A 16,313-nucleotide genomic window follows, 5' to 3' on the forward strand; every position below is an offset into this window, starting at 1 on the left:
CAACGCCATGCTTGCAATATGTTGTAACTGCACTGGTGGATGGATTCAGAAGGCCCAACTTGCTCATGTTTGAGGGCAATGTGGCCGAGAATTTGCACTTATTTGAATGAGAATATGACATTTTTATTGTGGCGGCACATGGTGAAAAGTCTGTCCAAGTCAGAGCATACATTTTACTAAATTTGGCGAGGCCATCAAAAAGAAAAGGTCATTCGTATACACAAAAGAGGTGCGTGAAGGGGGTATCGTCATCAGCCTGGCTGAGTCTAGAGAGGACCCCAAGTGTTTAAAAAGAAAATTGTGAGAAATGTGCAATCCAAAAAAGAACTTAATGATGGAAAGGCACAGATTTAATATCAGAAACCAAAGGCCTGGTGAGTCGATTCACTCATACATCAATTACCTAAAAATCAGGGCAAAGACTTGTGACTTTGGAGCACTCTGTGAAGAGTTGATTTAAGACTGGATAGCCTATGGCATCTGCGACAAAAACATGAGAAAGGCACTGCTACTTGACAGTAAACTAACACTTGCAAAGTCCATCTACACGAGACTGGCCGACGAAGCCATGGAGGAGAATAGCAGAAAGCTGGCCCCTCCACAGCAGCAAGGTGTGAGCATAGACGCAGTCCAGGCAGGACCTGTAAATAGGCAGTGTCCAAAAGCCAGAAGAAGATGAAGCCAACCAACCTCTAATACACCATCACCTAGGACAGATTATGGTAACTGTGGCGGTGACCACGTGGCAAGATGAGAGACGCGCCCGGTATTTAGCCAACAGTACAGAGCCTGCCAGAAATTGAATCATTTTAGCAGATGCTGCAGAGCCAGGCAGCAATTCATCCCAATTGAAACCTGAGCAACAACAAACTAACTCAGATGATAAGTATTACGTTGATGGATTGACTCTGCAGAGACAGGAGACCCAACAAGAATCAGAAGGAATAATGAAGCATTTGTAACAATGAAGATTAATAGTTAAGCAACAGACATAAAAGTTGACACTGGAGCCAAATGCAACATCATGTCACAAAGAATGTTCAACCAACTGAGGGAGTCAGAACAGATCATGCACCAAGTCCATAACCCTGTGGGATTTGGGGGCAACAGAATCAGAACCGATGACACAGTGCAACTGCAGTGCTATGTACAAAGACGGCTGCACATACTAACTTTTTTTATAGTTCATAGCCTCTGTTGGGCCTGAGCGCAAGCATAGACATGGGACTTGTTTTGTTTATCAGAGAAGTACACCTGATAAGCACAGCCGAAGATGATTTGATGCACAGAATATGTTTCTGAGTACAGTGACCTTTTTACAGAGGAACTGGGGAAACTGCTGGTGATGTACTCCATGCAGCTTGACCCAGAAGTGAGGCCTGTTGTTTGACTGGCACACCATATACCAAGAGCAATGATAGATCTGGAATGTCAACCCGGGATAGGTGGAGTTCCCTCAGTAACAACCCATGAAACAAATGGTCGCACCCCTGAGACCACGGATGGCACATCCTCTCAGGCTGAAGCATCCAAAGCAAACAGTTCCACCAGTGGCCACTACATAACACTCACTGGGCGTATTTGTAAGCCCAACACAAAACATCGAGACTAAACTGGACTGGCTGTTCATTGCTGAACTATAACGGTTTTGATGTACAGCACCAACATGGATTGTGATATGTGGGGGGTTGCTCAAGAAAGGGGATGTAGACAGCTGTTCCCATTGGCTGCTCTGAACCTGCTGCAATCGCATTGCAGCCACCGTAGTCACTACTGCGCATACGTGACTCCCCGTGAGGCGTGACAGTTTAAAAAGAGGGCTTGGTTGATAGCAGATGCCATTACAAGAAACTCCTGATGTACATAGTGTTGTTTGAGTTTAACAGTAAAGTATTGACTAGTGTCTGCTTATTCGGTGCACTAACAAACACTCTATTGATGGCATTCACTAGGTCTCAAAAGGATTATCAAGGATTCCTACCATCCATTACATGGGATTTTTCACCTACTACTATCAGGAAGAAGCATCAAAATCAGGTCTGCTAAGCTTGGAAATAAGCTGCGAGATTGATGAGCGACATCCTATAACCTTGGGTTTCATATAAGTGAAACTAGGAAATTATTCCAAAATATTTATTTTATGTTTAAGTATATTTGTGATTATTATGTGCTGTGTATTCTGTGGGTGCACTGTGGTCCAGAGAAATGCTGTTTCATCTGGTTGTACATGAACAATCAGATTATAATATACTTAAACTTGAATTTCCAATCTAGTGTACTGCATTTGCTATTCACTATGTAGTTTCCTCTTCAGTGAGGACTACTGTGCAGAGGAATTGTGTTCAGTCTCAAAGAGCAATTTAAATCTCCCTGCTATCTGTTTCATTAATCTTCATCCCATTCCTACTCTCACTCATCTTGCTGTGATTTCCTGTGCTGATACAGCACCCAATGCAGGCTTGAAGAACAGCACCATATCTTCAGTCTAGGGAATGTTCTAGCATTGCAAGTGTACTGCTATAAGCCCAAAGGACCCCAAAACCCAGCAGCAATAGATATTCACCATGACAAATGGTTACTTAAACAAAAGTTGTTTTTAATTATCTTTAAATATGAAAGCAGAATCAAAGTTTAACTTTACTGCCCCCTTCTAATTCTAAGCGCGGGTGTATGTGATGTATGTGTAAATTTAAGAAAAGTTATTTGGTTCACTGTTCAATCTCACTTTTCATTCTTCCAAGTTCTCTGGTTGCAGGCAATTCTTATATACTGTGCATAGAATTTAACAGGTATAAAGGTCACCAGGCTTTAGTGCTCGAAAGGCAAATGTTTACCACTCATGAAGGTTCTTGTAGGTTTGCAGAGAGAGATGTGTTGTTCCAGGATTTCCATAACCGAGGTACCACCATGAGTCACCTTATTGTCTTGCTGATGAAATTTGCCCCATTAGGGTTCTCCAGATGATAACCTCTTTCTTTTAGGCTACCACAGAGTTCCTTTCTGTACAGATAGCACTTCTAGCAATCTGCCACTCTGTTTCAGTTCCATCTCTCTCTCTCTCTCCCTCCCTCAATCTGAGATTCCAACTGGCAGCCACATGTCCTTCTCTCTCTCACTTGTAACCCCACCCACCTTCTCCACCAAACAATAGAGTTAGTCTTCTTCTCCCATCCGTTGTTTTAGGTTTAAAAAAAAAACTCTCAATGACCTCTGAGTGAGCACTTTGCAGAGAGGTCAGAAGCCTTGCAAAAATGCCCAGCACAGATGACCTGACTCCAGTCCATTCATTTCATGACACCATTTCAATTAGCACCTACTTGTGTGTATGTATGTAACCTATTCTAATTTTACCAATTTATCTCCCAAAAAACATTTCCAAATATTCCAACACAGAACCTTCTCTCTCTATGTCAAAACTCCCTCCTCTACACTATTTCTCCATGGCATCAGCCAATCAGAGATGTTCTGTTTATTGCCCCTTTCATTCACCATCCACTCTTAAGTTTAAAACTGGCTCCCTCTGCTCCTCAGTTCTGACAAGAGTCTTTGCTCTGAAATCTTAACTCCGTTTCTCTTAGCACCACTGCTGCCTGATCTGCTGAGCGTCTCTAGCATTTTCTCTTTTTAGAATGTCTAATCATGTATACAGACACCATGACAAAGTTCCATAACAGAAATTGACACAACAATGCTGTAAATTTTAAATAAATGTTTTGGAATTATATCAAAATGTGGCTGGCCATACCAAATTAAGTAGCACTACAAACAAGATTCTTTGGGTGCAAACTTAAGTCACAAATGACAATGGATAGTAGTTAACCTTATGCAATGCATGATGAGGAAATAAACCAAATTTACCTGAGCAGTTCTCTGTTGTGAAAAGGCAAGTGCAACCAAAGGGCTGACCAAACAGATGCCTGGTATTCAAAGTCAATTCACTTTTGTCAATGATTAAAGCAGTGGTTCTCAACCTTTTTCTTTCCATTCACATACCACTTTAAGTATTCCCTATGCCATAGGTGCTCTGTGATGAGTAGGCCGCTTTTCCTTCTTGGCATGTATGGATGACGTCACGGCGATGGGCGGTGCTACTGCCCCACTAGCCATACCTCCCTTAGCTCTGGGAGAAGGCTCCCAACACTGCTGAGTTGAAAGAAATGCTGGATCTGCCTAATAGGTCTTCTCCATAAAAAAGATAAGTTCGACTTATTTTCTTTTCATTGCACCGCTGCTTTCCACTATAAAAAACACCTCATGAAACAGTCAGAGGAGTTTAGCTGGGTGGTGTTTGGGGAGTTGAAGAAAGCAATGTTGTGTATAGTGAATAATAAAAGAAAGTTAACTTCATGGTGTGCTAAAGGAAATGAGTGAGTGTATTATTTATTTGTTTGTAAGCTGTGGTAAATCAGTGCCATTGCAGATACTCCTGTAACTCTTTCCAGATAGGAGCAGCTAAAATAATGCTGTGTGCGGGGTGGAAAGGATCCTCAATAATTTTTGCTCGCCCTCTTCAGACAATGATCCCAGTAGATCACATCAGTGGAGGAAAGGGAGACTCCATTGATCCTCCTTGCTGCTCTTCTGGTCTTGTGATTGACTTCCTATGTATTTCTCAGCAGCAACTGTACCACACCGTGATGCAGCCGGCCAGAACGCTCTCAATCTAGCTCCTGTAGAAGGAAGACATAATGGTGGTTGGTCGCCTTTTCCCCTTCAGTCTTCTCAAAAAGTGCAGCTGCTATTGCACCTTCCTGAAAAGTGAGGACATGTGTGTCGATGATATGTCAATAGTAAGTGACACCAAGAAACTTGGTGCTCTCCACTGCAGAGTTATTGAAGTGTAGTAGAGGGTGGTTGTTCCTGGTCATTCTGAAGTCCATGATCATCATCTCCATCTTGTCCATGTTGAGACTTAGGCTGTTATTCTCATACCATACCTCATGATTTTTCACCTCTTCTCTGTAGTCCAACTTTTTTTGGTGATAATGAGGTCAACTATTGTTGTGTCATCTGCAAATGTGATGGAGCTGGATCTGGAGATGCTGTCATGGGTCAGTAGTATGAACAGGAACGGGCTGAGGACTCGGATCTGAGATGTGACAGTGGTCTTCATGACGGTGCTTGATGTTCTGCTACTGACCCGGATAGATTGCGGGCTTTCCGTTGATAAGTCCAGAATCCAGTTACAGAGAAGGCTGTTGAGTCCCACCACCAATACTGGTGTGCAGGGACTTTAGTTCCATCTATAGAACACATGGCCTTTACTCAGCCTTGCTCAAACAACACCTCCGATTAAACCATAATCTCTACCATCAAGGACGAAAGCAAAAGAATGCAGGGGAACACCAACATATGCAAATTCACCTCTACATCACACTCCATCCAGTATGCAGAGAAATTGTCTCCTATAATCATGTAGAATTCCTTGGGAAAAGGCAATGCCTGTGTGAGAACATTGTGAAATTCACCCTGATTATGTCACTTCATCACCTGAAAATCAATTTTTGTACTATAATTCACAGCATGTGGCAGGAAAAATATTTCCAATAAACCAATCAATGCAGTGCTAATTAAATCCTTCAAAAGAGTTAGAAAAATTTTAAGTGTAGAAATGTCAAGCTTTGTAAGAATGAATGCTGAAGAGATGATTAAATCTAATTTTTCCAAAACTGACAGTAAGTTGTAAATGTTTTGACAAGAAACTCAATCAGTCAAGGGTGAAGAACAAGTAAGGAACAAATTGAACAATTGTTTCAATATCAAGAAAATAAATCTGTACTTAACCTTTACCCAGGAGATGTGGTGGGATGGTATAGTCATCTACAGGACAGACTGCACATTTTAAACAGCTGCTATTCACAGAGTTTAATACAGATATTATTGGAAGTTTATACGGATGTTATTTTAGATATTTCATTGAATGTTAAAGAAGATCATCAACATTACTTTTCATCAGAAACTATCAAACATAAATGCATTCTAAACATCAACAATAATCAAACCTGACTTGATCAAATTGAACATTTAACAATGTAACAGGAAATGTAGAGAAATAAGCCATAAGTATAAAATAGATTGAAAAGATTTCTGAAGATATGTCCGTCAACCTCCAGGTAAGATATAATCAGAAGTACTCAACATCATGTCAAAAATTCATTTAAAATTTGACTAAAGAATTTTGTGACACTGTATAGGTTGGTATGATTGTTGAAAAGCTGCTTGATTCAGTGGTTTTCAACATTTCCTCACCATTAGACCACTTTAAGTATTCCTTTACTTACCGTGCACCACCTGTAACTAAAAGACCACCAGTGGGGGAAATGGCTGACAAGATTGAGCCCCTTACAAGATCATCAATGGAGTATTTGTTTTCTTTTGGAGGCTACATTTTTTTTTAGAAGTTTTGTTTTATTTGTCATCAAATTTACAACCTTGTTTGTTTATTATATCAGAAGTATGTATCTTCACCGCATTGCCACAGACCAACTATAACAAACCGACGGACCACAGGTTGCAAAATACTTACATAGGAAATAGTCACTGGCTTTATTGAGTTCTGTGAGTCCACCACAAGGAATCTAAATACTGGAGGCCTTTTATTTCTGGTACTAATTGGGAGGCAAGATTTGTTTCTACTCCCAAAATAGGTTATGCAAGTTAAAATCTGATTCGCAGTGGGAGTTTTAGATGTTATTTGGTTCAAATCAGTGTGAGGAAATCCAGGTGGCATTTTCACACTGCTCAATAAGAAAGGATCCTGGGGAAATTGAAGATTGAGGGACAGCTAAAGATCAATATGTCCTGCTTCTGATTTTTCCTCAAAGGGCTCAGGCCTGAAATGACAGGAATATATCTTTGTCTCCTATAGATGATGAAAAGACCAGCTGAGTTCCTCCAGCATTTCGATGTGCTCACAGTTAAAGATCACCATGAATAGTGGCACAGATGCATGAAAAAGACACCATAATTTCCATGCTTTGAGGTAGATATATCCTCATCTTGGTTTCACAAATGTCACCACCAGGCCTGAAATTTGCATTTGGGTTCAAGTTAAAAAACTGTTGGCTTGACTATTCTAGATTATGTCATCATTACCACATTGATGTTTATGGGACCCTCAAGTATCCAAATTGGCTGCCGCACTTCTCACTTTACAGTATTACATTTAATTACTTATAAGTGCTCGGGGGCGTAGTCAGAGAAAAACATCCAAAGGGAAATAGTTCTTACTTCAATCTCAACATCCTTTTTCCACATGAACAGGTCAGTTGGCAAATTTCCTCTAAATATTTTGCAACAATATTTTACTCACTACAATAATTCTAGCATACCTCGAGATTGGTTAATTCTCAATACTCAAACTCTACATGAAAGGACCATTATTCCTTTGTTCATAGAAAATCAGTTTTGAATAATAGTACTTGCACATATGAAGCATTGAACACATTAAAATGTTTCAAAGCATTTTAAATAATGTGTTGGTTTAAGAGTGTTGTATTCATGATATAAATCAAAATAGTTTAAAATGAGAATTATTATTTTGCAATCATCCACATAGCTTAAAGCTGTCACAATTTATCTATCAAATACTTCACTGTTTTAAATGTTTGCCCAATTCTAATAAACTTAGCTCTTTTTTACTCCATCAAACTCATAAAATGCTGTTTGTCAATATGTCAATGGTGTTTGACGTTGTCCAGAAATTTGTAGCCTCAACAGATCTGTTGACTTGCAACACAAAACCTCAAATAATCTCTGGATACGAGTGAAATTGGAAATTTCGGTTATCCCTATAACAATGCTACAGGGGTACAGGCTAATATTGAAACTAGCATTTAAAAACAGTAAATACGCAAAACAAGAATTTGGAACATTATTCCTAAGCCATGCTCTTCTGATGAATTCCAGCAGTGATCTAATGTTGCACCACTCACAGAGGTCCAGTGGAGGAGTGAGAACAGCACTGATGCAGTTAAAGTGATTTTGTTCTTTTGAACAGAGAGGGACAGGTGCTTGGGCTGTGTATGTATATAAGGCTATTTACATATATTTGAATTAACTGGGTTTGTTTAAATGCTTTTAATTTTGTAAACATGTTTTTCCAATATAAATATTTTAATTTTACTAAGTTGTTAAGATTATCTTTATACTTACATTATATTGTTTATGAATGCCTGGGCTGAGCTGTGCAAACTCACTTTTCACCATCTTCATTTAAAAATGAGGTTTTGCACTTTCATTTCTTCTTCTCTTGGACCAGAATTCTACTGGACAAATGAGGGGCCTTCAGCACACCATATCTATCCTACCTTTTCCACCCATCTGCACTTACCCCTTTTTCCTTTCCTGGGTTTGTATACGTCAAATCTTTGCCCACTTAAAAGCCTTTCTAAGATTTTATTAGCACTATTCAACTTCACAACCAACATCCACTTACTGTGCAGGGGGTTTGCATCCAAGGTTCTCCATCAATCTGCATTGGTAGGAACTTGCTAGTTCTGAAAAACAAAGGAGTAAATGACATGGTCACAAGAAAATTATTAAAAACTCCTAGTTATATTACAGTAAAACTTTTTATTGTCTTCACCAATAATATCTCTAGCTTTGACCTTATGTGACCATTGTATTTCTGATTATTTAAATGACTCAAAAACTTTTAATCTGCACCAGTAGACAGGTCAATTTGAAAATCTGCCTGGCATCTTACCCAAGAAGAGATAGCTGTGCATTGGTGCAATTTTTAATTTAAAAAAAATCGTCGACATACAGCATGGTAACAGGCCATTCCGTACTGCCCAATTTACGCCCCCAGTACATTTTGAAGGTGGGAGGAAACCAAAGCCCCCAGAGAAACATACAAACTCCTTACAGACAGTACAGGATTTGAAACTTGGTGTGGTCCCGATAGCTGGCTCTGTAAATGCACTGCGCCAACTGTGCTGCCCTATATTGTTTTAACTTGAAAAGTTGGCAGTACAGAGGGAGAGGAAAATCAAAGTAAAAAGGACATCCCCAAATGCCAGTAATTAAGTCTATCAGCAAACAAGAGAATCAATATTGTACTTGACTTCCTTTGACATTTGCAAAACTGCTGTCGCACAGAATGACATGAAAAGAAGTAGCTTTCAGATTTATTGTCAGAGAAGATCCAGCTGCGCTGGATGGGTCACGTCTCCAGAATGGAGGACCATCGCCTTCCCAAGATCGTGTTCTATGGCGAGCTCTCCACTGGCCACTGTGACAGAGGTGCACCAAAGAAGAGGTACAAGGACTGCCTCAAGAAAGCTCTTGGTGCCTGCCACATTGACCACCGCCAGTGGGCTGATCTCGCCTCAAACTGTGCATCTTGGCGCCTCACGGTTCGGCGGGCAGCAACCTCCTTTGAAGAAGACCGCAGAGCCCACCTCACTGACAAAAGGCAAGGGAGGAAAAACCCAACACCCAACCCCAACCGATCAATTTTCCCTTGCAACCGTGTCTGCCTGTCCCGCATCGGACTTGTCAGCCACCAACGAGCCTGCAGCTGACGTGGACATTACCCCTCCATAAATCTTCGTCCGCAAAGCCAAGCCAAAGAAGAAGACATACATGACATCACAACCTTACACTGAGACTCCTGGTGTCATCTTGATGCAATATTTATTATAATGCTTATTTATAAATTCACAGCCTGTGGGCATGAGGCATTCACTGTTTTCAACCCCATGAATGAATAACTGACAAATAAGTTAAATGCAGGTTCTCAGTGTCATAGTGGCACTGTCAGTGCAGTGCATGGATGGAATCTATACATTGGGATACTCTCAGAAAGCTCAATATCCACAAAATACACAGCTGAGCTCATGCCACCTTTCTACCAGCAAACTGACGTGGCTGTTTGTTTTCATGGACAGCTAAATATATCCAAGATAGTGTTATTGAAAAGATTTGGGAGACTAGTGTCTGTTTAAAATCCAAAGGTCAAATTGGTTAACTGTTACATCAGCTAGAGGCAAGCCAGTGTTGGCCATTTCTGTGAAAATAAGGCAGCAAATACAGATCTTGTACTGCATTCATGTGGCTGTAAAAGGGGCAGTGAACCTGAGGAATTGACAGTGGGGAAAATAGCTTGGTCATGTGCTTTATTATCCTGCAGAGACTTGGCTTTATCTTCAAATACTGCACTTCTATTGAACAATTCTCATGATGTTTCCCAATCACTAATTATCAAGAAATCTCTCGGAATTAATTATCCAGACATTATTTTATTTTTCCCTACTTCACAAACAGACATAAATGAATTCATGCAAAAATATTTTAGCTATTAGTTCATTTAATCTTGACATTATGCCCATTGAAAGCAGGGTGCATGATTCAAATTCAAGCTCGCTCAAGCTGTCCAGAGGAATTGACCTTTTGGGTGATTTAATTATATACATTCTGCTCAAAGTACTTTTTTCAAAACTTTAGTCAGTGACCAGTCATTTTCAATTTTAAAAGAGTTTAAATTCAAATTTGTAGTAAGAACATAGGAAAGAGCAAATGTGAGCTAAATGTCCCTTCCTTCACGATTTGAAAAGATCCTGGCTTTTTAAAAAATTGTGGCCTTAGATAAAGATCAAAAACAAGTAGCTAGTTATTAAAAGTAATTCTAAAAAGATGTTAAAAAATGTGCCGATGTTTGGATTTTTAGCAAACCCTGAGAAACACTGTGTTGAAACACATTTCTAAACATTGAAAAGTCATAAAACAAGGCAAAAAAAAAAAAATTAAATCTTGAAACTTTCTATTTTGGCTCAGGAACCACATATTTTTCATTTAATAATTTTGCATTAATTCTGAGATTTAATGAGCCTGAGTCAGGAATGGGAATAACAAGCAACACAAGAAATTGAGAAGACTTCATTATAGTAGCCAGAAATAACTTGAGCACGACTTCTTCCTGATGCATAGGGTACAATGAAAAAAAAAATCAGCCTTCATCAGGCAACTGAAGACTACAGTTTATATCACTGCTGTATTTAAGACTTTACTTGGAAAAAAAAACTGGTGGAGTTTGCTTTATCAGCATTTAAGCATTGCCCTATTTAATAACATCAATCTACACTGCTATACCTTATAGAGCTGATGAGATCGATTGAACCATACCTGATAGTTACAAACGAGCACTGCGCCAGCCTTTTCCCTGCACTTTTTAACCCAGTGTAGATCTGTCCCATTTCCATGGCCCCTTCCAGGCCGATCACTTCAAGCAACTGGTCACTTACATCTGTAAAAGAGAAGGTAAATTTCAAAATATAGAAATGAAATAGTGGTTGGAACATGTCAAAATCCAGTCTTGTGAAAATGTTCTCCTGATTCCAATTTCCCGGATCATTATTACAAGACATTTCAGAAATTTTCATTGCATAAGGCTTCAACTTCAGTGCTACTCTTGTTGTAGCTACACAAACCTAGGGGGCTCAACTCGTGTTACTGACTGAAAATCACTGGAATTCAATTACAAATTTACCATTAGATTGAATTTGTCACTTTAGTAATTAATTCAAAATTATTTTGAACTCAAATAATTTCTGAAATGAAACACGTTATTCAAAGTTTTGCATTGTTTTCTTTTGGACCGAAATTAATAAAATTGATTGCACTGGGAACACATAGCACACTGTATATGCGCATCTATTTATTTATTTATTTAATATTTTGATGTATATAGGCAATTATTATGTACTGCGTATTGTGTGTGAATCGTATTCAAGAGAAATGCTATTTCATCAGGTTGTATGTTTGTAGTCAGATGTTAAAAAACTTGAACTTGAGTAGAAATACCTGGTTAGATTTTACAAGTTTGGTTGTTCAACCTAGAGTGATTGATTCTAAACCATAAAATATTAGGAGAGAATATTTCTCTATCTAAGCATCATCATATGTGGAAAATGAAATTTAGATCACATTATTGAATATGTCTAGGAAAAGATCATAGCGAAAAAAGTGTGTGTGTATATATCTCAGGTAGAATAATAGCTAACTTAATCACTCACCATGAAGTTGTCTAATAGAATTTGCCAGTCCATAAAGGATGATCATAGCAGGTAATTATCAGACACTCACATATTTAACAGATAAAAGCTGTGTGGTTGAGAGATAAACAGAAGTTAAATTTACAAAATGCTTTTAGGGATGAAAAATAATGAGAATTGTAGGTGCACTGTGTGTAGGGTGAGTGTGGGTAAGATGCAATGATGTGTAGGGTGTAGTGTGTGCGCGCAGTGTGCAGGATGTGATGTGTGTGGTACATCTATTGTGTGCAGTATGTCTAGTGTGGTGGTTATCAACCTGTTTCTTTCCATTCACATACCACTTTATGTATTCCCTATGCCATAGGTGCTCTGTGATTTGTAAGGGATTGCTTAAGGTGGAATGTAGGTGGAAAGAAACAGGTTGAGAATGACTGGTCTAGTGCACTTAGTGTGCTTAGTGTGTGTAGGGTGCATGTGGGGTGTGGTGTGTAGGGTGCAGTCTGTGTGTAGGCTGTGTTTGTGTGTCTATAGGGTGTGTCATGTGTAGTGTGTGCAGGGTGAAGTGTGTGTTGGGTGTATTGTATGTGTAGGGTGTAATGTGTGTGCATGGTGTAGGTGGTGTGTAGGGTATAGCCTGTGGTAAGGTGTAGTGTGTGTGTAAAGTGTAGAGCATGTACCTTCTTTTGGCTTAGCTTCGCGGACGAAGATTTATGGAGGGGTATGTCCACATCTGCTGCAGGCTCGTTGGTTACTGACAAGACCGAAGCGGGACAGGCAGGCACGGTTGCAGCGGTTGCAAGGGAAAATTGGTAGGTTGGGGTTGGGTGTTGGGTTTTTCCTCCTTTGTCTTTTGTCAGTGAGGTGGGCTCTGCGGTCTTCTTCAAAGGAGGTTGCTGCCCGCCGAACTGTGAGGCGCCAAGATGCACGGTTTGAGGCGATATCAGCCCACTGGCGGTGGTCAATGTGGCAGGCACCAAGAGATTTCTTGAGGCAGTCCTTGTACCTCATTGGTGCACCTCTGTCATGGTGGCCAGTGGAGAGCTCGCCATATAACACGATCTTGGGAAGGCGATGGTCCTCCATTCTGGAGACGTGACCCACCCAGCGCAGTTGGATCTTCAGCAGCATGGATTCTATGCTTGCGGACTCCGCCAGCTCGAGTACTTCGATGTTGGTGATGAAGTCACTCCAATGAATGTTGAGTGACAGCGCTGATGGAAGCGTTCTAGGAGCCGTAGGTAATGCCGGTAGAGGACCCATGATTTGGAACCAAACAGAAGTGTGGGTATGACAATGGCTCTGTACACGCTGATCTTTGTGTGTTTCTTCAGGTGGTTGTTTTTCCAGACTCTTTTGTGTAGTCTTCCAGAGGCGCTATTTGCCTTGGCGAGTCTGTAGACTATCTCGTTGTTGATCCTTGCATCAGATGAAATGGTGGCATGTAGAATGCAGTGTGTATGTAGTGTAGTGTGAATGTAGGGTGTGCAGAGTATAGGGTGTGTAGAGGTGTATGTAGTGTGTGTAGGGGTGTGTGTGTGTAGGGGTGTCTGTGTAGGGGTCTTTGTGTGTGCAAGGGTGTGTGTGTTGGGGTGTATATAGAGTTGTGTGTGCAGGGGTGTGTGTGCACGCATGTAAGGTGCATGGGTCTGTGTGGAGGGGTATGGAGTGGTGTGAGTGCGTATGTGTGTGAGGGTGTGTGTCCGGAGATGCACTTTTTTTGTCAGATTGTATATGTATATATAGAATCAGATGACACTAAATTTGCAGAGTGTAGTGTGTGTAGTGTCTAGTGAGGGAGAGTGTGTACATGCAGGTGAGTGTGTAGGGTGTTGGTGTGTGTAATGTGTATCCATAAGGTTTAGTGTGTGTGAAGGGTGTAGTGTGTGTAGGGTTAGTGTATGAGAGTGTATGGTGAAATGTGGATGTAGGGTGCAGTGTGTAGAGTATAGTCTGTATGTAGAGTGTATTGTGCAGGGTTTAGTGTGTTTATACAGTGTAGTGTGTGTAGGGTGTAGTATATGTGTAGGGTATGAATCGTGTATCAGGTGCTGTATGTAGGGTGTAGTGTGTTGGACTGTAAGTATAGAGTGTGTAAATACTTCCTGCAAATGATAAGTAGAGTGTGTTGGTAAATAATTCAACTGATATCACTCTCTGAAACATGCCAGGACTTTATCAAAATCTGACTGGGCAAGGTTGCAAATAATTTGTTGGTCTGTCAACAAAATCAGGAGGATTTAAAAAAAAAAATATCACCCTCAATATGCGGAGAGTGTAAAGGCACCCATATCCATTGGCATCAGGACTGGGCAGTAGTACCCTGTAGCGTTGTGGTGTAGCTCTGCTCTCCCAGGATGCACCAGTAGAATTGCTGCCATTACAGCAATTTCTGCCATTTAAAAAAAAATAATTCAACCACAGTGATCTGTGCCTAAGATGGCGGGATCTGTGCTGGCAGCATACCACAAGGGGTTGTAGGGTTTGGGGGAGCAGCAGACTGGCGCAGGCCACCAGAAACTGGGAGAACACTTCCCATTGAGAAGGAGAAACATGAGAGATGACCCTGCAGGAAAGGTGACCGGAGCAGAGGTCTAACGAGGGCTCAGCAGCTGGGCTTTGGATAGTTGGCAGCATACAGACGATAGACTAAGAAAGAGTGCAGGCTACTAGAGACCACCTCATGGGAACCAGGTATCGGGACCACAAATTCGAGAGAGTGGTGAGGGCAAGAAGGGCTCTTGAAAGGCATTGGGTGCTGAAGGCTTCCTGAACATATTGGAGGTCTGGACCTGGAGTTCGGGCTACCAATGGTGTGAAGAGAAGCCTGTGTGGTTGGAGAGGCTCTGGGAGTGCTAGAAGAGTATCCATAGTCACTCATTGTCTCTGAAAGGATTCTCTTTTTCTTTCTCTTATTGATAGGGGTGCTGGGGAATGCTCATAGCAACTCTGTTTGCCTTACAGCAAATATCATATATATATTATATTTTCATGTATTATTACATGACAATAAAAAAGGGACCTTGAAGCTTCCTTTATAAATTCACTGTATATTTTGTTTCTGCTCTGCAACACAATAGTTTCTTAAAGATTTTTGTTGACTCAGAGCTGCAAGTTGTTGATTCAGGAGAGCAAGTCTGCATCAATGAAGCAAAGTTTTTAGTGCAGAGCAGCTTCTACAACATTCAACACTAGCAGGACCTGAAGTTATGGCTCTTTGACAATTTACTTTTATTTCTATGCATCCAAAAAGCAGGTCTCTTGGACATGCTTCTTCACTTGAAAAAAAAATCTCTGGTTTATCGAATGGTGGGATACTCGTAGAATCCATGAAAACATCGCCAGATTTACTTTTTTCTCTTCAGCTCAGGTGGACACAAGGTCTTTTGGATGCACATATAACTTAGGGTTTTCTAAAAGACACCTATTGTCATTTCAAATCCATTTGCAAAGTTGAAAATGCTCCATATTGTATCTCCAATAAATGTTTGACTCTTTTGACCATTTAATTCCCCTAACAAGCTGGGATTAGTGTACCATTTCAATGCCTAAGTGAAAATTAATATATCAGAAATGTGGCTTTTGTACTAAAAATGTACCAAAATGTGTACCAGTTTTTCTCCCGCATCAAGTTTAAGCTTCTTTAACATTGGGTCAGTGCCATGCTAATGTAGCAACTCTCAATACACATCTGTCTCTTGATTTACCAAAGGTAGAAGCAAACTAAACACATTTTTAAAGTTGTACTAACATATGGCTGAGTAAGGGTGCAGTTCCTAAAAGCAAGTTTTATACAGCCAGAATGATCCCAAAATAAACATACTAGTTTTGTTCTTCCTCACAGACAGACAATTTATTCTAGCATGGTGGGGGGGGGGGGGGACACACTCATGCACCAACGGTCATTTCCCCACTAAAGCCCAAGTCTACACCTCTTTTAATTCAGTCAGACAAGAAGGATCTGTCCTCGTCAGTAAAGCAGAATGAAGTCTTAGCCTGTGTTCTGTTGGAGTCACAGTAGGAGCATCCTTGCTGTCAGCCTGTCAATAACATTTCCTCTTAATAATAAACAACTTAACAAAACGACAGGAAGCAACTTGGTCAGAAGGCTAAGAAACTGGAAATAAAATGAATCCACCCAGTTCAGAGTTGTGAAAACTGATCTAGAAAACTCACCAAAGTAGACTTAAAATTCCAATAATGAAATAGGCTTCCCAGAAATCTCAAGTACAGCCTTGAACTTGCGCCAATAAGTGGAAGCAAAACTTGCACAGAAAGTGCGTTAGGGCAGAAATGATACTGAGCAACGAAAGCTGACAA

At 40.4% G+C, this 16,313-nt stretch overlaps 1 protein-coding gene across 1 annotated transcript in view; it reads right to left on the bottom strand.

The window, feature by feature from the left end:
* The window catches only part of LOC138751465 (diacylglycerol kinase beta-like), a 207,156-nt gene that overhangs the window by 28,658 nt on the left and 162,185 nt on the right, over positions 1–16,313 (bottom strand). Inside the window, exons 4-5 of the mRNA XM_069913753.1 lie at positions 11,128–11,248; positions 8,438–8,498 (exon numbers count right to left, since the gene is read on the bottom strand). Of these exons, the coding sequence (XP_069769854.1) occupies positions 8,438–8,498; positions 11,128–11,248 (182 nt within the window). The remainder of the gene's footprint in view (positions 1–8,437; positions 8,499–11,127; positions 11,249–16,313) is intronic.

This window comes from Narcine bancroftii, chromosome 1 (assembly GCF_036971445.1).
Source record: "Narcine bancroftii isolate sNarBan1 chromosome 1, sNarBan1.hap1, whole genome shotgun sequence".
NCBI lineage: Eukaryota > Metazoa > Chordata > Chondrichthyes > Torpediniformes > Narcinidae > Narcine > Narcine bancroftii.